Source organism: Artemia sp. Qi Xiang Cuo, chromosome 7 (genome assembly GCF_049724085.1).
Source record: "Artemia sp. Qi Xiang Cuo chromosome 7, ASM4972408v1, whole genome shotgun sequence".
NCBI classification, from domain to species: domain Eukaryota; kingdom Metazoa; phylum Arthropoda; class Branchiopoda; order Anostraca; family Artemiidae; genus Artemia; species Artemia sp. Qi Xiang Cuo.
Window position 1 is genome coordinate 69,651,375 of NC_142800.1, and position 23,345 is coordinate 69,674,719.

General features: G+C 35.8%; 1 protein-coding gene across 1 annotated transcript in view; it reads left to right on the forward strand.

Moving 5' to 3' along the window:
* LOC148950640 (uncharacterized) overlaps positions 1–23,345 on the forward strand; it is a 140,387-nt gene that overhangs the window by 84,925 nt on the left and 32,117 nt on the right. Inside the window, exons 16-21 of the mRNA XM_089092532.1 lie at positions 1,486–1,725; positions 6,213–6,353; positions 9,479–9,750; positions 16,617–16,821; positions 21,728–21,949; positions 22,260–22,414. Of these exons, the coding sequence (XP_088948658.1) occupies positions 1,486–1,725; positions 6,213–6,353; positions 9,479–9,750; positions 16,617–16,821; positions 21,728–21,949; positions 22,260–22,414 (1,235 nt within the window). The remainder of the gene's footprint in view (positions 1–1,485; positions 1,726–6,212; positions 6,354–9,478; positions 9,751–16,616; positions 16,822–21,727; positions 21,950–22,259; positions 22,415–23,345) is intronic.

Below are 23,345 nucleotides of genomic sequence, written 5' to 3' on the forward strand. Positions count from 1 at the left end.
GAAAAAAAAGAAATAAAACATGCTTGATTGTATTGAATAGTACTTTATCATCAAGCAAACTCTCACAGCATAAAAAACTGCCGAACTTGTTGCCACCAGTCAGCTAGCCTACATTGTATACAAAAAAAATACATAAGTGCACAAGTGCAATACTAAAACATAGCCTACAGCGATGAACCAAACTGGCCTGTCAAATAAAATGAGTACAATGAATAAAAAATGAGTACTTAAGTACACAAACATAAGCACATAAGTAAAATGTAAGTAAAATAAGTAAAAGTAAGTAATATAAGTAAAATGAATAAAAATGAGGGCATAAGTAAAAGCATAAGTACATTATAAAAAATATACAGCGATGAGTTCAGCTGGCCTGTCAAATAGAAATGAAAAAGAAACTAACACATTAACAATGCACATGAGACATTAACATGATACATTATTGCATGATACATGATATTGTATGTTTCTTTTTACTCTTCTTGTAAAATATCACTAAGATTGCTTTTGAGAAACTAAGATTGCTTTTGTTGCAAATTACACAGTTGTCCGCAGCTTACATCTCTAATTCTGTCCTAAGGCTTATTCGGGCATAAAACACAATAAGCAACATAGAAATATAAGAAGTTTCTGATTTAAAAGAACATGTTTGATAGTCATTAAACTTTAATTTAAACTTTTTCGCATGTTGACGAATGGTCTGCGTTGCGCAGGTTTGCCCCCAGATTTCTCCAGGTACCCATTTAGAGGTTACCGAGCTAACCACTCGGTTAGGATTTGATTGTCATTGCCCTTCAACATACACCCATGTGGTTGGCTAAAGTCAGCAACTCTGGGGCTGAAGTCTTCTAGGATGAGATTCATAGTCTTAGATGCCGCAATGTGCTAGCTTTTTTCTTTTTTTTTTTTTTTTTTTCGTGCCTACCACGTTCGCTGAAAACAAGTTCAACGTCAGTAGTTCATTCTTATTCTATGAAACACTGCTGTTTCTGACGAATTCTTGTTTTTTGTAAGCAGTCCTACAGTGGGTAATTTAATTTATTTATTTTAATTATATTTAATTTATTTAATTATTTAATTTATGTGACTAGAGCCATATCGTCAAAGCGGTGAGGCGAAAGAGACCACTGACGGGAGATTTTAGTGATTGGGGTCTTGTAAAGTAGCCCAATTTTCGATTGCGGTCTTGTAATTAACCCAACAGCCTTGATAAATTTCCAGGTGCAGTCCCACGGTCCTACTTGGGGATTTTTCGTCAAGGGGGAGAGGTCTAAAATCCCCAAAAAAATATATTTAAAACTGAGATTTTGCAACTTCCTATGAGAGATCTCTTGACTAAACATGGGTCAGAGGAGGTTACTATGTCTTAATACCTCCTTGTGTGTGTTTCTGTCTTGATTCTTTGGGAAACTTTGGGAATGTTCGTTATTTTTATTTTTCCTCTTTTTTTCCAAACATTGCATTAAGCTTTCTGATTATTTTTAATAGCCAGTAACTCAACATGCTTTGAAAACTTTTTCACTTGTGGAAACGGTCAGTGTGTGCCAATTATGTGGAGATGCGACTCCGATAATGATTGTGGAGATGGTTCAGATGAGGTGGATTGTGATCCCAACCGATCTTGTGGTGACTCAACTTTCAAATGTGATAATGGACGCTGCATCCCTAAACATTGGGCTTGTGATCACGATGATGATTGTGGAGACAATTCTGATGAAATGACATGTGGTAAGATGCAAATGCTTGCAAAAAACATTTATAATTATGAAAATTTTGATGCTTACTATGAACATGGTTATACCACTTTATCAGCTATCTAAAGACAAATTTCAGACGTTTGACTGATAATTATGTTTAGTTTGCTACTATGTTTTCAAATAAAGTATTTTTCCTCCCCTGAAGTTCAGAACTTTCTAGTAATTTAGCTGCCCCCCCCCCCTCAATTTAAATTCCTTTTTTCTTACCTGGTCCTTTCTACCATTGTTTTTATTTATCTCAAATCATATTTATCAGCTATGCTAGAAAGATAAGAAACTGTTTTTAAATTGTAGATTAAATCGCAAAATATAATTTTATGGTGTAATCATGGACATCCTGGATAAATATAATCATAAATTACCCATTAGTTGGGTTTATCTTTTATTTGTGCTATAATTGGCCGCTTATTGTAAGTTTGTCAATATTTTTTTAGAATTTTGAGTTTTTGAGTTTTATCCCCCCCCCCCCCCTGTTGGGAAAACTCCTTTGTCCACTATAGTTTTAGAAACATCGTGGTAGTCTGGTTCGTAATCGTAACTGATTAATTTTCAGCTGTTAGGTAGCAGTGATAATACTTTGCAGAGAAAAAAAGAAGGTACGGACCCGACTTAAGTAAAGTCCATGATACTAAAGACAATAAAGAGAAAAATGGAAAATGGTTTTCAGATATATAAATATCCAACAAAGTTATGCTGTTTTAGAATATTCAGAATCGCCTGTTACGATTCCGACTTCGCACCATGAATTTTTAACGTCTCTTATTTCTTTAGTTAGATTATCACTGCTGCCTATCATCGGCAGTGCAATAGTGCTGCCTATGATAGCCTATTGTCCTATGATAGCCTATTCCCTATTGCACTGCCTATCATAGGCAGTGCAATAGTGCTGCCTATGATAGCCTATTGTCCTATAATAGCCAATTGCCTATTGCACTGCCTATCATAGGCAGTGCAATAGTGCTGCCTATGATAGTCTATTGTCCTATGATAGCCTATAGGCAGTGCATATCATAGGCAATCCAATAGTACTGTCTATGGTAGCCTATTGTCCTATGATAGCCTATTGCACTGCCTATCATAGGCAGTGCAATAGTGCTGCCTAAGTAAAGAGCGGAGTGGGAACAACGTATTTTTTTTCTTACAAAGGTGTTTTGAATAGAAGTTATCATAGAAACTTCGAAAGCAGCTCATTTGATTGGAAATTGATATCTCTAGTGCCCTTTTTATGATTTAAAAGTGATTAGAGAACAATCAGTCCCCCTCCTACGCCTACCAATTCCCCAAATACATCCAATCGATATTTTGAGATGACCATTTTATTCAGCTTAGTTGAAAATTCCAGTAAATATGTCTTTTAGGATGTTAATCTCCCCCCCCCCTCCTACAACCCTCGGGGCAAGGGCTGTAAGCTATGTAGTTCACACATTGTTTACATACAGTATTTGTTATTGAGAAATGTGGGCAGGTTTGGCCTTTAGTGTTCAAAAACATAATTTGCACTTTATTGAAAACGAAATGCATTTTAAATGTTTTCACTTTAATAAATCCAAAATTATTAATACTTTAAGGAATCAATACCAGTATATGTATATTAAACAGGCAATTTTTTTTTTTTTTTTTTTTTTTTTTTTTTTTTTTTTTTTTTAGTAAAGTGCAAATTATGTTCTGATATTCAGAAGGCAGTGGGGGCATCAGCTCTATTCGTGTTAATTTCTGCTCGTTTCGAGTTTGACTCGGTTATTTATTATCATTTCTGGTCTTTTTAGATTTCATTTATTCATTGATGCTAATTTATGGTAGGTTTAGGCTTGGTATATTATTTGATTTTATTTCTAATCATTTTTGGTTTAATTTAGCTCTTTACTTTTCTTTGAAAAATTCATTTTGGAGAAAAAGCTATTAAATTTAATTTATGGATAGAATAACATTGAAGCTTGTCGGAAGACACGCATAACCTAAAGAAAAGCAATGTAGCGTATACTCTTGTGAGGACAGGAGAAAAGTTGTCCTAGAAATCCCTCCCTCCCCCTTCTTATAAAACTAGTCATGAATGCTTCAATTTGATCCACCGTATGTGAGACAAAACAGAGTATACTTACCGATCCTATAACTTTGGAAATGCTCATTTATAAAGAAAAAAGATTTCCCCCTCCCCTATTTAACAAAATTCTTTATCAGTTAATGAGTTTAAAAGGAATAACGGTTTATTATATCGTACAATAAAACAAACTAAACTAATTGCTACAAACACAGTGATATTGAAAAGTGTTTTTTTTTTTATACTAGGAACCAAAAATTGTTAAAAATCAATTTTATTTGTTCTTATTTTGTAAAATATACCAGTATTATTGTTGCAAAGGTTCTGACCTCTGGGACTGCATGGATGATTTTGCCCCCGGAGGTGAATATTTTAGACCTTCTATTTAAGACCTCTCCTCCTTATTTAAGACCTCTTTAAATCTTGGTTGATACTATTTGGGACTCCCTAGCTGAGACATAAAAATCAACTATTACAAGCCCAGTGAGGCAAATTTGCATTTTGAATTAAAACAAAATAAAAACAAAATTCAATAACATCAAAACACAGCTTATAAGCAATTCACATAAGACTGGCTGGATAACACAATAAAGAGACATACTGAATAATTCCGTTTCATCCATAGAACAGGAAGGCGTTGGAAGGGCGATTGTCTGCTCTCCAGTCGCTCCTGGTCTTCAAGAGAAGATAATTCATTGAGTCCTGTGCCTTTCTGTTTTGGCGGTCTGGTCTCTGTAGGTAGCAAATTACTTAGTAATATGATACTTTTTAGACTGAAAGACGCTGTAGACAAAGGTTTAATAAAAGAACAGTGCAGTTTTAGAAAAGGTAGAAGATGTGTCAACCAAATTTCCACTCTTAAGTCAATAATTGAGAAGTACCTTAGTTATCCAACACCTTTTGCCCTCAGTTTTATATATTATGAGCAAGCATTCGATTCTGTTGAAAGAAAAGCTTAGGAGAGGTTTTATTCTTGTATGGTATACCCACAGTTTATATAATATACCAGTAAGTTTACCGCAGATGATTTCTGGCTCTTCATTCTCGGTGCGAACAAAAAGCTCCTCCCACTTATTTGTGCATTTATTGTCCACTTGTTGGTGAGCCGGCCAAGTGGTTTTGTCAGTACTTGTTCCGTTGGTGATTATTCTTTGTCTACCCGTGAAAAGATCTAATGCCGCTTATGTTTATACGTTCTCTGGAGCACTTGCACCTCGGTCCGAGTTTTTATAATGGGTGAGATAGGGAAAGATCATACTGCTAATTATATAAACTGTGGGTATACCAGTCAAAAACATTAAAATGATTGGTGCTATATACGAGAATAACACTGCTGCGGTTAAGCTAGGAAATGAGGTTAGCAGCTGGTTTTGTATTAAATCAAAAGTAAAGCAGGGTTGTGTTCTACCCCCGCCCCTTTATATGGATTATTTTGATGGATTTTGTCTTAAGGAGCACAGGAAAGGCAATGGGAGACCGCGGAATCAAATGGGGAGGAAAAAGTCTCCTGGACTTATATTATGCTCATGATTAAGATTTAAGCATCGTAGATGGAAGTGTGAGCAAAATGAATGAACTTTTAGAGGTTTGTGAGTTCAGGGTGCTAGAATAGGTTTTAAAATTAATGTCAAGAAGACTAAGTCACTAAGGCTAGGAATAAGTGAAGATGAAAATGTGACGTTGGGTAACGAAATTCATTAGTAAAGACGGTGGGAGTAGCGAAGACGTTAAAAGTAGAATAGCCAAGGCTCAGGGTATTTTTTCACAGTTAAAAAAAAGGTTTGGAAGAATAGGAAGATAAGTCAGCCAACCAAGATTAGAATATTAGGAGGTACAGTAATGACAGTGGCCAATTAGAATATCAGAAGCTACAATGATGACAGTGGTCAAATATGGCTCTGAAGCATGGGCGCTCCGAAGAGCGGATGAAGTTTTGCTAGATGTTTTTCAGAGAAATTGTTCTGGGTACCCGGCTGACTGACCGTATTTCAAACAAAAGGCTGTACGAAAAATATGGTTCAATTCCGCTTTCTAGAGCTATAATGAAAGAAAGGTTGAAGTGGCTAGGGCATGTTGTGCCGATGAAGGATGACAGATTGCCAAAGATTGTCGTTTTCGGCCAACACATCTAGGGCTAAACGGAAAGCAGGTCGTCCTCGTCTGGGGTGGGAGGACGTCATAAAGAAAGATTTAAAGGAAATGGGAACTTCCTGGGGGGGGGGGGGTGTAAAAAAGGAGGCTTTGAATAGATTGGAACTGAGGAGGAGCGTGCGTAGCTGTGTTGGCCTCAGGCGGCTTGGTGCTGCGATAAGCTGTTAGTAGTAGTATATCTGCTAGTGCTAGGATGTACTACTAGAAATGCTCAGTAAGATGTGAAGTAGAAATGTGGCAGGTCTTGATATTTTGTCTCTTCATTTCAGACTATTCATCTTGCGCTTCAGACCAATTTCGCTGCGGTAATGGTAAATGTATAAATTCAAGATGGCGTTGTGACTACGAGAATGACTGTGGTGATAATAGTGACGAAAAGGACTGCGCAACAGAAATTTCCAACTGTCGAGGTTCGTTTTTCTTTTTTTTATGTTTTCTTTTGGTTCATATAGTGTTTACGAAAGTTCTTGTTTTCACAACCTCTAATTGACTATGAGGAAAAACGGGTGAATGTAAAAAAAAAATATTTCAATGCCAAAAGAAATGTACAATTAAGATTATTTATCTACATTAGGTTATTTTAAAGAGTTTACCATACGTACAAATTCGCTTCTACCTTATTATGTGTCAAATGAATGCTAGTTAGTTTTTTTTTTTTTTGTGAGTACTGGTGCCATGTAGTTGGAATTTATTATTGGCTGCAACAGCTTGTATCAGTAAAATCACTCTAATTCTAAATTACCTTGACAATTGTTGGATTTGTCATATGTATAAACAAGTCAAAGTAGAAGTAACGTACAATAGCGAAAGATCCTATGCTCTCCATTGAAGATTTTTGACACATAAGCTAAACCACTCACGCGCAGTGCAATGACAAATTGAAACATTTCGCTACTGGTATATACGTCTATTGTGGACAAAATTTTATAATACTTTCTTCATAAAATGTCGCTGGTTATGGTTTGAAGTGAATCCTGACGATTATTTTGGGCTCCTCCTCCGTTTGGAAGCCCTCCCCTCTATGTATCTTATTCAATTCATATGCAATTGTCTTGTTTCTGGTGGGATTAAGGAAATATTTTGAAGTTCAGCAATCGTTCTTTAGCGGGGAAACACCTTGTGTTTTAGCTAATGTATTATATCGCGTTGAAAGGGTTAGAAACGATTTTTTTTTAGGTCGTCTGTACATTTCTGGCTTCTCAGTTGTCAGCCAGAAATCTGATGCTGCTTAAATCTAAGGAAACGATTTTATTTTTATGGCCTAGGTTCATTTTATTTTTATGGCCTAGGTTCACTGCCTTGTCAAACAGTTCTGTAAGTAAGGAGCGACCTGGCTCAATAGTAACCGAAACTCTAAAAAACGGAAATTTGATATCAATAGATGCATCAAAAGAATCAGATTTTAATGCTGATTTCAAATATATAGGTTTTATAAAATTTAATCCTACCCATCAATTGACGTGCCTGAAAAAATTTGCCTGATTTCCAAAAAAAGGGGGAAACATCCCCTAAAAGCTATAGAACCCTAATGACAATAACACCGTAAGATTAAGCGTATCAGAGAACCCTAATGTAGAGGTTCGAAGCTCCTATCTACAAAAATGTGGAATATTGCATTTTTTCCAGAAAAAAGATCATGGATGCGTGTTCTTTTTTTTTTCCAGGGGTGATCGTATCGGCCCAGTGGTCCTAGAATATCGCGAGAGGGCTCATTCGAACGGAAATTAAAAGCTCTAGTGCCCTTTTTAAGTGACCAAAAAAATGGAAGACAACTAGGCCCCCTCCCACGCTCATTTTTTTTCTCAAAGTTACCCGATAAAAATTTCGAGATAGCCATTTTGTTCAGCATGGTTGAAAATATTATAACTATGTCTTTTAGGATAACTTAATCCCCCAAAGTCCCAGGAGTGAGGGCTGAAAGCTATGAACTTTACCCAATGTGTACATATAGTATTGGTTATTGGGAAGTATACAGACGTTTTCAGGGGGGATTTTTTCTGGTAGTGGGGGGGGGGCTTGGGTGTTATGTGGGAGGATATTTCCATGGAAGAAGTTTTCATGAGGGAAGGGACATTGCTATGAAGGGGGTGCCGGATTTCCCAGCATTATTTAAAAAACGATCAGAAATTAAATAAAAAAAAATGTTTTTTGACTGAAAGTAAGGAGTAACATTAAAACTGAAAACGAACAGAAATTATTCCGTATATGATTGGGTCCCCTAGTCAATACCTCGCTCTTTAAGCCAACGATTTTTTTTAGTACTTTCATAACAGCTATTTATTCTAATTAACGGCCTTTGTGATTAAGGGATCATTTTTAAAAAATTGGAACAGAATTTGAACGTTAGCGTAAAGAGCGAACTATTGACTTGGGGACGAACTCCCTAATGTACGTATTAAAAATATATGAATGTAGAAGTTCGTTACGTATGTTAATTCGTAATTTACGTATATTTATCACTAATAAAAACGTTCGTAAATAAAATTAAACAACTTTCGAGAAAGCCATTTAACCAAATAAAAGTTAAATTAATATGCAAGTTTTGTTTTAATTATTGATCTACGGTGAGCCAAAATCAAAACCTGCATTAATTCAAAAACGTTAAAAATTAAATTAAAAAAACATTTTTTTTTTTTTTTACTGAAAGTAAGTAGCGACATTAAAACTTTAAACGAACAAAAAGTTATTAAGTATATGAAAGGGGCTGTCCCCTCCTCAACGTCTCGCTCTTTACGCTAAAGTTTGACTCCTTCTCACAACTCTATTTTTTTAAACAATAAAAAACTTTAGCGTAAAGAGCGAGGTGTTGAGGAGGGGACAGCCTCTTTCATATACTTAATAATTTCTGTTCGTTTTGAGTTTTAATGTCGCTCCTTACTTTCAGTTTAAAAAAACTTTTTTTTTTATATATTTAATACATTAAAAAAGGTTATGACAACCCTGTAGTTACGCAACATAATTTTTGTGTCCCAATGATTCCTTCATCAGCAAATGTAGATTTATGTTATAAAAACGTACCAGAAATTAATTTTCCAAGGTTCAAAAATAAATTGTTGAAATCACTAATTAAAGAGTTATTTTGCAGACAAAATTTAGGACCCAAAGGATTGTGGTCAAATTGACTTCGACTCGTTGTATACTCTTTCTTGTCAGTGAGTGACTATTCTTGCTAAATTATTTCTTACTTTGGCTCCTAATGGCTCCCTCTGGGAAACAAGAAGACATTTTTTTTAAGTGTGATGTACTCATTGAAATCTTGGTTAAAAACAGAGTTCTTGGTGACATTTTCCCTGTTTTTTTTTTTTTTTTTTTTTTTTGGTTCCCCCATTCAATGAACGACGCATGTTCACCTAAAATTGGATCTTACTATTTTTTAACCTTTATAAAGTTTTTTTCGTGTCGATTTTCGTTATTTTCGTTTTATGGCCAATTTTTTTTTGCAATATAGATTTACTGTTGTTTCTATAATTGGTCTTAATTTCCCTAATTAAGTAATTAAAACAAATTTAAGTTCACTGCCAATTTCAATTTTTAGCTGAGGAGTTCAAATGTATATCCAATGGAGGTTGTGTTCCAGTTCAGTGGAGATGTGACGGGGAACCTGACTGCACTGATGCCTCTGATGAGGTTAATTGTGAAAACAACACCTGCACAGAAACACAGTACCGCTGTGCCAATAATAAATGTATTATGAAGCAATGGGTGTGTGATGGTGACTATGATTGTGAAGACCAGTCAGATGAATTGAATTGTACCTCGACAGTTTCACCTCCAACAACAACGCCATCCAACCTCCCCTTTCAAAAGGTAGGAGACCATGCTTCTTTTTAGTGAATCAAATTATAAGCTTTTTCCACAAAACAAATTTTTCAAAGAAAAGTAAAAAACTCCATTAAGCCAAAAATGAGCAGAAATAAAGTCAAATATTCTTCCAAGTCTAAAAATACCACAAATCACCATCAATATTTAAATGAAACCCAAAACAAACAGAAATTACAATAAATAACCGAGTCAAACTCAAAACAGGGAAAAATTAACATGAGTAGGGCTAAAAACATCCCTGCCTTTTCAAGAACAGAACATAAATAAAAGAAAACATACAAATGACCGTTGATTGCCAGTTTAATTATACATATTTAGACATCTATATCTTAAAGTTTTAATGACTTTTCATATATTAAAAAAAAAAAAAAAAAAAATTTAAAATGTATTTTGTTCTCAGTAAAGTGCAAATTATGTTTTGGTCTTTAAAAGACATGAAGGTTGTCAGACCTACTCATGTTGGTTTTTGCTCGTTTTGAGTTTGACTTTGTCATTTAATGTAATTCTGTTTGTTTTGAGTTTTGTTTACTTATTGATGGTGATTTGCGGTATTTTTACGCTTAGAAGATCATTTGACTTTATTTCTGCTCATTTTTGGGTTAATGGAGCTCTTTATTTTTCTTTGAAAACTTGTTTCGTGAAAAAAGTTTTTAAAAGTAATTTCTGTTAAGTATTTATTGACATTGTCTTTTTCATGGAAAAAAATAACATTTTATGTCACAAATAGTATTGTTTAATTTATTTTTATACCTCGTCAAGTTGACGTAATAAAAAAAAATTAATGTCATTCTCAAAAAGTTCTATCTATACTCTTGGATAACCTGAATACAGTTACAGTCTTAGATGCTTTTAAACTGTAAGAGTAGAAGTAGAAATGGCAGTGGTCCGGAAAGTTTTAGCTTAATAGCCCCTGTCGTTTTCGATAAATTGCTGAGGTTTCTAATTGGTAACCATACACACAGTCCTTTCGATTTAGTTTTAAAGCATAATGAGCGATTGTATAATTTTGGGGGGTTGACATACCCAATATCCCAAGAGACATGGCTGCTTAACCGTTCTACTATTCTGAACAAAATGGCTGTCTCAAAATTTTGACTGGATGCGTTTAGAAAATGAATGGCCTTGGGAGGAACGCTGCTTATCCTCCAATCTCTTTAATCTTAAAATCGGTACTAGAACTTTTAATTCTGAATCGAATTAGCTCATTTGAAAGTTTCAATGATAGTTCTATCATTGAATACCCTTTGTCTTTTTGGAATGTAAAGGTCAAACATTTATACCCTTCTCAATAACATATACTATTTGGAAACAGTAGACGAAATGCCTGACATACTGCCCTTGCCTTAGGGGCTGTTAGGGGGTTGACATCCCCAAAGGCATAGCTGCTGAATTTTTTAACAATGCTGAACAAATAGATATCTCAAAATTTTGATTAGATGTTTGTTTTGAAAAATGATGGGCGTGGAGGAGGGGCTGATCACCCTCAATTCATTTTAGATTTTCCGAAAGAGCACAATCATTTCCATTCAAATGAGCCCTATCCAAAGTTCATACGACCTCCCATTCCGTAAAAACTTTGTATGTCCCCAGGGCATGACTTAAGCCCTTTCCCCGGGGCTCTGATGGGTCATATTAAACTCTGGAATCTTTGTTATATGTTCAAACTATTTTTAACAAAATATCTATCTTCAAATTTCCATGAAATATGTTTGGGTAAAAGAGGAAGTCAGTGGGAGGGGGCTAGTTGCCTCCTACTACTTTTGACTCTTAAAAGGGAGCTTGAACGTTCAATTTGCAATTAAATGAGCCTCCTCTAAAGTTTTTACGGCCATGCCTTCCATAAAAATCTTATATGCATAACTTACATCCCTTGTTCCCATGTTCTTGTGGTTTGTTGTAACCCCCGAAGGCTTTGTTATATTATTTTAGACTATTTTGAACAAAATGGCTATCTCAAAATTTCAAAATTATGCCTTGGGTCATATCTTACAACCCTTGCTCCCATGTTCTGAGGGGTTGTTTCAACTCCGAAGGCCTTGTTATATGATGTTGAGACTATTTTGAACAAAAAGGCTATCTAAAATTTCTATGTGATGTATTTGGGATAGAGAAGACGGAGGGGGGCTAGTTGCCTTACTGTCGCTTTTGAACCCTAAAAAAGACACTATGGCTCTGATTTCCAATTAAATGAGCCATATCCGAGTGTTATAATCATACATGACTGTTTCAAAATTTTAGTTGGATGCATTGTGAGAAAATAGGGCACGGGGGAGGGGGCTGGTTGCCGTTCGGTCACTCTAGACTTTTAAAAAGGGAGCTAGAATTTGGGATTCTACACTAAGTGAGCGTTCTCCGAAGTCTATGTGACCGCCCTTTCCAGAAAACCGTAAATGTTAACAATGCACAACTATTTCAGCTTGTAGCCCTTGCCATGAGGACTGTGGTGGAGGGGTTGTCATCTCCAACGAAATAATTACTGAAGTTCCCAATATGCTTAACAAAATGGCTATCTCAGAATTTTGATTGGATGTGCTTAGGGAAAAAACGGGCATGAAGGGGGGGGGGCTGGTTGCCTTACAATCACTTTTGAGTATTAAAAAGGGCACTAGAACTTCTGATGTCAAATCCATTGAGCCCCCTCCGAAGTTTATACGACTACTCTTTCCATGAAAACCTTAAATGCCCTTGGCCCTTGCCTTGAGAGCCGGGGGAGGGGGTTGTAATCTTCAAAGACCTAATTACTGGACCTTTCAACTACGCTGAACAAAATTATTATCTAAAAATTTTTATTGGATGTATTTGGGAAAATAATGGGCGTGGGGGGGGGGCTGGTTGCCCTCCAATCACTTTTGACTATTAAAAAGGCCACTAGATCGTCTGATTTCTAATCCAATAAGCCCCCTCCGAAGTTTATACGACCACCCTTTTTATAAAAAAAAACCTTATATGTCCCTGGGGCATGACTTACAACCCTTGTCCTGAGGGTTAGGGAGGATTGTAATCTTCAAAGACATAATTCCTGGAATTTTCAACTACGCTGAACAAAATGGTTATCTCAAAATTTGGAGTGGATGTATTTGGGGAAATTACTAACATAGGAGGTGACTGGTTTTCCTCCAGTCTCTTTCCACTTTCGACTGTTAAAAAGGGCGCTAAACTTACAATTTTCAATCGAATGAGCCCTATTTAAAGTTTCTTCGACAGCTCCTTCTATACGTAGTGCCCTGGTCTTAAAAAAATAATAAATAAATACATTTTGCCCACAGCGCTCTTAACTTCTATGCTATTGAGCTGCCTATGATCTTTGGGCTAATTTTTGAACAAATAGTTGTTTCAAAACTTCTATTAGGTGTATTTCGTGAAAATATGACGTCAGGAAAGGGGGGTATCTGTCCCCCGATCACTTTGATTCTTAAAAAAGCACTGGAACTTCTGATTACCACTCCAATGAGCTCCCTCCAAAGTTTATGGGACCATTCTTTCTATAAAAACCTTATATGCCTCCAGGGCATGATTTACGATTCTTGCCCTGAAAGCTGGGGGGGGGGGTCAACCTCGAAGACATAATTTCTGGATCTTTCAACTACGCTGAACAAAATTGCAGTTTCAAAATTTTGATTGGATGTCTTTGGGATAATGATGGGCTTGGGAGGGGGGCTGGTTGCCCTCGAATCACTTTTGACTATTAAAAAGGCGCTAGCCCCATTAATTTTCAATCGAATGAGCCATTTTAGAAGTTTCTACGATAATTCCTTCCTTCTATACGAAGTGCCCTGGTCTAAGAAAAACGAAAAAATAAATAAATAATACATTGTGCCCTTATCGCTCTTTACTTAGGCAGCCCTATAGTGCTGCTTATGCTTTAGAAGTAAAGAAAAAAAATGGGTATATTTTTCAAAACAGCAAAGTTTTGGCAAATTACATGGAAAATAATTAAACATGTATTAAAAATCACTGCAAAATTTTGGAATAGCCGAACTTTGCCTTTTTTTTATTTTTTAAGATTCATCATTTTGCTTTTTGATAAGATTTTTCTTCTTTTTTTAGGTAGGCTGAATTTAAGTTTTTGTCTTTATTAGTAAATTTTACGAAACAGCCTAAAGCAAATCTTGCTTATATGACGAGAATTGTCTGACAATTATTGTTTAAATAATGAATATGTTGTATTTTTTTTGTAATTATCAACATGACCTCCTAAATAGAATCTATTTTAAGGGAAAATAAATTAAGTAATAATTTAAGTGATTTCAATCTGCGTATATTTTACCTACTTACATAGTTGTTAATAACCTTATTGGAGGTACTGGCCCCCACCAGTTTCATATGCGTATTTATCGAACCCCTATTAATTTAAAAAAAAAAGTTTTTTTTTTTTAATTTAAAACGGGTATATATTTATAGAAGGCTAGCAAAAACAGACATTTTTATACAAAAATATAATAATTAGTATTTACTATCTACCACAAATAAGTGTGACTTCTTATAACTAACTTACCTAGTGCTTTTATAACTAACTGGCTCTAATTTGGCAACTGTCACTCACATGCCATTTTTCCAATAAAGTCTTTTTTTTGTCTATGTGTCCAGGATCCGCAAAAAGGATTAATCGTGAATTTATATATTATGACAAACGGTATGAAACAAGCCAGAGTTCTCATAACAGTAACAGGTGACTCTGCCATTGTTAACGCCAAAATGTTGAAAGTGTTGTTGTAGTGAGTTGCTGTTGTTCATGAGGTATTCACATCTGCTGTCTCAACGCTAAATGCAGATCGCTGTCTCACCCAGCGAGAGACTATATAAGTTCATCTAAGAGCGTGGCAATTGCTTGCTTCAGTTCTCCGAGTACATTAATGCCTCTGATTCCAAATATATCTTTATAAAAGTTTGCGAAGTTTTAGCATAGGTAGCGTGACTTGTGTTTCGAGTAGATGCATTAGAGCTTCATAGTAGACATTAGTAGACATAGTAGACGGTATGCAGAGGATATTTGAGGAACTACTGCAGTCTTTACCGAGTGAAAGAGTAAGGAAAATAGGTAATCGCGAAGAAAATAAGCATTGATGACATCATAGAAGCCGGCAAAGAAGATTTAAAGGAATCAGTTGGGTTAAAGTTATATCTCGTGCCCCATGAGATTTAAGAAACTTGCAGAAATCACTCCCAAGAGGTAATTCTTATCATTACGAAGACTGTGTCAGCTGTCTCGTAGCTGCTATTCAAAACAAGTGGATGATGAGATGTTTGAGGGAGTGGGTTTGGATGAGCCTTATTGAGGATAATACCGCACGTGAAACCGAATCAGAAGCGTCAGGAAAATAACAGCAAAGACAATAAGGATTGATGAGAATATAGAGTCTGGTTAAGAAGATTTAAAGGAATGTATTTGATTTAGTTTATAAAGAAAAATTTGCACAACTTAACTTGTTTTTCTGTATAATAACTGAGCCTATTTAGATCGTGTCTTCTGTCCAGGAGTCCCTCTGGAATCTCAACATGTTCATAACTTTCCTTATTTGCCTAAATTTTTTGAATAGTTCTATTTTTTTGAATTTTTCTTCAATTCCCGCTTCGAAGTTGTGTACCCTCCTCCAAAAAAATTCTCTTCTGCAAAAAGATCATAATTTACGTAGTAATCATGTAACTAAGTATATTCTTCAAAAATGGTGCTGCGATGTAACAAATTCAACATCTTTTTTTTCTTCTTTTTTTGTCGCTAGTCTGTTATCGAGGCTTTAATATTAGTATTGAATCCTATTTTGAAAGGTTTACAGAGAAAATTTCGGGGATAACTTCCTCAGGGAGATCATTCCAAACCCAAGTGTAACATCAGATGAAGCTGCTCTTCAATACTATGTTCTTTGCTTGCCAGCCTCAAGATAGTTGGACCGAGCTGTGTGCCTTCGTATCCGTCTTGTTGGTCGAACAATTGAAGGCAGAAAGCTCTAGAGAAGGAGGTGAACAGGCATCGACGCTACATCAAGCTTCTCACTAACAGACTGGAGAGAGTTGTGGAGAACAACTAAACCTGCTCTATTATTTCCCAAAGACCTGTCTTTTTTTGAAAAGAGGGATCTAAGAGAGTTTATGTCATTAAAAACTAACTCCTTGCAGTTTGAGAAACGAGGATATAACTTGGCAGGACTTGTCAACGCAAAGGTCGGTAGCACTAATTCGCGAAAATGTAGGAAGGAGGGACAGGTATTTTTCGGTTTTCAGAATGTAGGTGCAAGAGTAGGAATTTTTTGGCGTCCTCGCCAAAAAATGGCGAAAAAAAGAGGCGAGGAAATTGTCCTCGCCTCCTCTAATTTTTACCTCTGTTGAAGGTCGCGAAGATGATCTTGCCCACTTCTTGGTTGTCAGAAAAGAAATGAAGATGTTGAGGCTTGAGTTCTTTAACGTATATGACGAGGAAGCTAGGTTAGCTGAAAATTTATCAAACAGTAGGTATTTTGGGACTATAAGACGGATGAGCCGTGTTTAATTAGCCATGAGTGATGAGCCGTATTTGAATAGATTTTATTTATAGAATTCGTGAGTTTGTAAAGGGTTTTTTCTATTTGGTTTTGTAGTAAAAAGCGATACTGTTTTTACTCGTTGGGTTTGTTTTATTTATTGTTTGCTAGTTGATTCCTATTTTTTTTTTTTTTTTTTTTTTTTTTTTTGTATAGCCTATGGGCTTCTTTGCTAAATAAACCTATATAAATTCATAATTTCTTACAAAAAAGTAATGCGTAATTTTTCTTTTAATCATGACCAGTCGTTTGGTTTGGTTTTGGTTCTAATGTAACCATTTTTCTCTTTATGTTTGCACCTCTTTTATTAGATTCTAACGCGTGTATATATTTTAGGGTAACTGTTCTGATGTATTCTATGAATGCGATAATCTTTACTGCATTCCCTATTGGTGGAAATGTGATGGAGTTGATGACTGTGGTGATAATTCAGATGAAGAGTTATGCTCAGAAGAAGGTGATGATTCCTCCTCCAATGCTAACGAAACGGAAAGAACATCATTTTCTACTTGCGGTGAAAGTCACTTTAGATGTAATTCAGGTGAGTTCAAGCGACTTACGTCTCTTTTTAATATAATCTTTTTTCTTTCCAACACTTAATATTCTAAAATAAAGATTTCTGTCGTCTCTTAAACTGTATGAAAAGTCATTAAGTGGTTACTAAAACAAAGAGAAAAAAAACCCTCAAGATGTAGAAACAAACGGGACTGTGGAAAGTTTTACATTGGACGAACCCGCCATAGCTTGTTGAATGCTTTATTAAGCATTGTAACTCAATAGGTAAAGCTCAAAAGTTTAGTATACCTCCTGAAACTTTTATTTCAGCTTTGGTAGAACACATTTTCCCCCACCCTGACCATCACATACAGTTTGATGATGCCACAGCCATTTCTAACGATAGAGGCTTGACACAAAGGGCTAGGGAAGCCATTGAATTGAAAAAAAAAACATATTTTCGCTAGTCTTCTAATAAATTGAGACACAGGTAATTAAAATATTGACTTGATTTATGACATTATTCTTAAAAGTGAACCAGTCGTCATACACGGGCTTAATTACAATTTATTGTGAGGTTTACTTTTTTATTTTATTTTTTTATATTTCTTGGTAATTACAATGACAGTTATGTATACTAGTTAATATTTTGGTTATTTAAACTATATAATCGATTAATGATTGTCTGATTAATTATTCTTTCACATTTAACTTCTCCGTGCAACTAAAACAGGTCATTTGAACTGAGAGTAAGGAGCAACATCAAAACTTAAAATGAACCAGAAATTATTCCGTATATGAGAGTGGCTGCCCCACCCTCAACCCTTGCTCTTTATGCTAAGTCTTAAAGTTCTTTAAAAATATTTTGTATTCTAGTTCAATGACTTTTGCGTTTTAGAATTCTTTCCTGAAGAATGGTGACAAAAATTTAAACTTTAGCATAAAGAGTAAGGGTTGAGAAAGGGGCAACCCCTCTCATTTACGGGATGAGTTCTGTTCGCTTTAAGTTTTAATGCTGCTCCTTACTCTCAGTTAAAAAAAAACAAACTTGAATTTCTGACAATTCTTCAAATTAGTCAAGGAGAAATCCCCCCCCCCCCACAGTTTAAGATTTCTCGTGGAAAATTCCCCTGGAAAATTTTCTTCGTAGAAAATACTTCCTCCCCCACAAAAAAAAATTACCGTACATTTTCAGATAACAAATAGTATATGTAGGCTATTGTGTTTTTTACAGCCCTTTGCCCAGGGGTTCTGGGGGGTCGAATCATTCCCAAAGATTATTGGACTTTTCAATTATGCTGAATTAAATGACAGTCTCAAAATTTTGATTTCATATTCAAGTTCAACGACTTTTGTGTTTGAGCAGTCTTTCCTAAAGAATGGTGACAAAAAGTTAAACTTTAGCACAAAGAGTAAGGGTTGATTTTGAATTAAAGTTATCAAGTATTTTGCAGTAGGTTGCATAGGTTGCATCAAGACATGGTCAATTGTAGACAGAGGAAAGCCAAGACAGATAGTCCAAGTATTTGAGAGGCAAATGTTTAAATGGCTGGGGCACGGGTAAATGGCAGGAGTATGCATGACTCTCTAATTGGACACATACTTGTTTGTTAGTTTTTGGAATTAAAGTTATCAAGTATTTTGCAGTAGGTTGCATAGGTTGCATCAAGACATGGCCAATTGTAGACAGAGAAAAGCCAAGACAGATAGTCCAATTATTTGCGACGCAAATGTTTAAATGGCTGAGGTACAGGTAAATAGCAGGAGTATGCATGACGCTTTAATTGGACACATAGATTTTTGTTAACTTTCGGAAAGGCTTGCCTGTCCAGAATCTCAGGCATGCTGACAGAGAATTTAAAATGAACATAAGACCATTGGATTGCTTGTAATGAGAGGCAAATAAAGCACGCCTGCCTATGATCTTAAGAAGGTTGACCAAGATTTTAGAATTGACATAGGACCATAAATTTGGTTGAAATAACAGGCAGCCCCTCTCATTTACGGAATAAGTTCTGTTCGCTTTAAGTTTTAATGCTGCTCCTTACTCTCAGTTGAAAACACTTGAATTTCTGACGATTCTTAAAATTAGTCAAGGAGACATCCTCCCCCCCCCCCCCAGTTTGAAATTTATCCTGGAAAATTACTGTATATTTCCATATAACAAAGATTATATGTAGGTTATTGTGTACTTACAGCCCTTTACCCAGGGATTCTGGGGGGTCATATCATTCCCAAAGACATTATTGGACTTTTCAACTATGCTGAATTAAATGAAAGTCTCAAAATTTTGATTAGATGTCTTGGGGGGTAAAAGAGCGTGGGGAGGGGGAAGGGGGCTATTTGCCCTCAAACATCATTGTGGCAAAACTTACAAAATTATATTTTTTTTAGATAGAAACTCAAACCTATATGGTAGGGTTTTCCGATATGCTGAATCTGATGGTGGTATTTTCATAACGATGCCTTGAGTTTTTGTGGGCGTTTTCCTCCTTTCTCGGAAATCGGGCAAGTTTTCTCAGGCTCGTAGCTTTTGAGGGTAACATAAAACCTGATGAATTTTAAATTTGGAATTAACATAAAAAGCCAATTCTTTTCATTTATCTATTATTATCAAAATTTCGGTTTTTAGAGTTTCGGTTACTATTGGGTGAGTCACTTTTTACTTACAGTTCGTTACCACGAACTGTTTGATAAGTGACATACTCTTTTTCCAAGCAGTTCGTGGTAATGAACTGTTTTTTTGTTCGTTTTAATGTTGCTTTTTACTTTCAGTTGGAATTTTTTTTTTTTCATTTAGTTTCTCTCTATAGTCTAGTATCTTACACTGTTTTAAACTATGATTATCCTCTAGGCCTACTACAGAGAAGGCTGGAGAGTTCAAATACTTTTTTGATCATATCAGATAGAGTCAAAATAAGGCGAAATCCTTCCTCTTGACAGATAACACAAGTAGAGTAAGATTAATGATGGGTCACCATGGGGGGCATTCCTTCCTGTAATATTTTAGGCCATAGTTGCCAACCATTGACGTCCAAAAAGATTGCAAGTCAGGGTAAAAAAAAGCGAGTGATTTTTGCTCCAAAAAGAGTGCAAGTCAAAAATTTGCACGCGTTGGGCTGCCAAAGCAAGATACTGAGCTCTGACTTAAGCTTTGGTTTTGGTGGATTGGGACGAATAAAGTAGATTGAACTCTTGTTCGGATGCTTCCTTTTCCATAATAAAATCAGCAAAATGCGAACTTATAAGAGCTTTCCGTCGTCGTAGAATTTGGAATTTTCTAACAGGAACTCGTGAGACACGGATTGACTCTCAGGAACTGTCGCTAAAATATCGAAGTTGATATTAAATTTACCATCTTTGCAGTCTAAGGCAATTGAAGTTTTTGTACGGAAAAAAATGGCTCGCTCTTTACTCCTTTACTACGCTATGTCAGTTGAGACCGTTCAAAGAATATTCTCTTCTTTGTATATCCAGGAATAACCATCCGAAATCTTCAACTGCCCAAGCCCGACTTCGTCTATTAAACTTGGCTAAGCCCTTGAGTTTGAGGGATTATAGTTTGAGCTCTCTTTCATTTGCCACACCATTACTTGTACAGTATTTATAGCTGCTATTTCAGATTTGTAATCCTCAATAACGTGTCTGGCAGCTCTCTCCAGAAGCATCATTAGTTGTATTTTGATGGGTATCAGAAGTCGAAAAAGAAATTGTATATTTGCGTAATTAACATGTTCAGGGCTCCCGAGTGTATGTTATATTTGCAGGTTATTCGTTCTCTATTAAGATGTGGGATCAATGCGTTACTCTTCAATGTGCTCTGGAGCTGGTATGGTAATCGCTATTTAGCAAGGAATAAGACAAGTCTCGGTCCTCATCCTGGTTTTATTGAATAGTGCCATTCGAACTGATGTGAGGCATATTCCATTTCATTTTACTTAACCTTTTTGTCAGCAGTAGCTACCTTCTTTATGGAGATGACATGCTGTTTCTTTGTCATAATCGCCAATTCCTTCAAAAAGTAGTTGAAATAACCTACTCTGATCTTGTTTACATCATCCTTCAAGTTACTTTAGTGAAAACCCAATTTTCTGTTTTGAGTTGCCTTCTGTTTTCTTAAGGGACTATCAATGTTGGCCCCGCAATTAATCCTGAACCTTCTTCGCTAATTACCTGGACGGTTCTCCATACGGCTCTTATCGAGGCTACCCAAGCCCTAGTGATCTCAGTGCAAGAACATCTTGGATCTCTGGGATTTCGGGCTGCTAGCTTGATTAAAAGACCACTTCTTCATGATAAGCCTGAATAGGCTGTATAATGATTTTCTGGGCCCCCATATCTTATTTGCGCGAGTTTTCCTCGCATTCTGAGTACAAACTAAGCTGATCTTATTTTTTTAGTTTTGTACATATTTTCTCCAAATGTCTATGTGAACTCAAAACCTGTTTATTTCGATAATTGTTAGTCGAATTGTTAGTAATTGCTAGTCGAGGATGGTCAAGCGGAGGTCTTGACCGAAATATTTGCATAATTTTCAATTTTTCACTGGCTGCTAATTGTTCTCGTTTTCTTCCTTTTTTTGCGATTTTGTTTTATAATTGTTAGATTTTTTAAAGGTCCTGGAAAGTTGGCCAGTTAGTTAATATATCTTGTAAACGTCGTGAAAATATTTTAAACTTTTCACTTAATTTTGTAGTCTTAAGCAGCTGAGTTGTGCAAAAAAGATAAAATAATAATATAAAAAAAATTTGAATGATCGCTGTTTTTTCCTTTCGCTTTTTTCTTTGCTTTTCTCGTCACAGTGCATCTAATTTTGTACAAAATTTACCATTATGAATATTAAACCTAACTATTGTCAAACCTGAAAAAAGAGTTAAACACTGTAACTTTACCTATATCATTAACTAATTTCATAGTTTTATGATTTTTTGCTGTAAGTTTGTTGCTTTCAGGTACCTGTATATGGGAATCTTGGGTGTGCGATGGAGACAATGATTGTCCATCTGGAGAAGATGAAGAAAATTGTCATTCAAGTCACGGAGAGATTACGACGTGCACCCCCGAGCAGTTTTCTTGTATGAGAAGTACCGGTTGCATTCCTCGGAGTTTTATCTGCAATGGAAGACCGGACTGTGCCGATGGCTCTGACGAATGGGGATGTAATTCTACAAGTGGTAAGTTTTCCCCAGTGGATGCTTTATGATAATTTTTAAAACGGAATGTTTATTTATTGTTTTCTGTTTTCGAGATTGAAACTAAAACGTATTATCAGAACGTTGTAGATCCTATTGACATTCTGAAATTTCGGTTATTTAATTCTAATTAATTTTTTACAAAAAACTTCTTGATGTTTTTCCTCTTGATATGTCAAAGCTGTTTATAATATTCTTTTTTTTTTTCTATATATCCTTCTTATTTTTACTACTTATTAAATTTAATTCTAATAAATCTTTTATAAAAAATTAGTACCATTTCTTGTTTCAGTGGATGCAGCTACTGACCATTTTGCCTGTCCTGTCGGACTATTTCTTTGTGACGGTTCGACTTGCTTGCACGATGAAAAAGTCTGCGATGGGAAAGAGGACTGTTGGGATGGCTCTGATGAGAGTGAATGTAACAGTAACCAGGGAATAGCAAAGGTTCGTTGTCCACTTTCTATTTTTAAGTTAACTCCTCGTTAAAAAACTTTTATAGAAAAATTGTCAGGAACCAGACAGACGTGTACCTCGAGCTGGTTTCTGAGAAGAAAAGAAACGGCGTCTAATAATAATTCTTTTTTTTTAGCCTGATTTAGACTGAAAATTATAGGTGTCCTGATTTATTTTTACAAATTTATAAACACGAAAACAATTCTAGTTTTATTCTGTTTTCTAGTCTAGTTTCTTAGAATTGGGTAGAATTCTTTTTTTGTAATAACTCTCTGAATATCTATACTTTTTAAACCTGAATCTCCTACGCTATGATGCTTTTACTGCTTGTATTGTAAGGAGCTTGTTTCAATTGGACTAGTTAACTATATGTAGTTTTCCGTGGTTAGGTTTGGAGGTAAATACGAAAAAAATATAATTCTAGGCCAAAATCCTTTAGTTTAGGAGGGGTATAATCGAATTAGGTCATATAGCAGCTTGGGATATGTGAAGGCTAGTTGTCCCCTTTCTTTTTAAATAAACACGTCGTCGAAAAAAATCTCTGTATTGAATATGCTACTACTGCTACTAACAACTCACTACAGCAACAAGCCACATAAGGCCAAAACAGCTACAGCCCCCCTCTTTACACCCTCCGAGGAAGTTCCTGTTTCCGTTAAATCTTTCTTTACGACTTCCTGCAACCCCAACCGCGGACAATCTGCTTTCCGTTTAGCCTTAGACGGTTGGCTGAAAAAGATAGTCTTTGGCAATCTGTCATCCTTCATCCGCAGAGCGTGCCCTAGCCATCTCAACATTCCTCTCATTATAGCCCTAAAAAGCGGGATTAAACCACACTTTTTGCACAGCCTACTGTTTGAAAACGGACAGTCAGCAGGGTACTCAAATCAATCCGTTGGCAATTTCTCTGGAAATCTTTAGC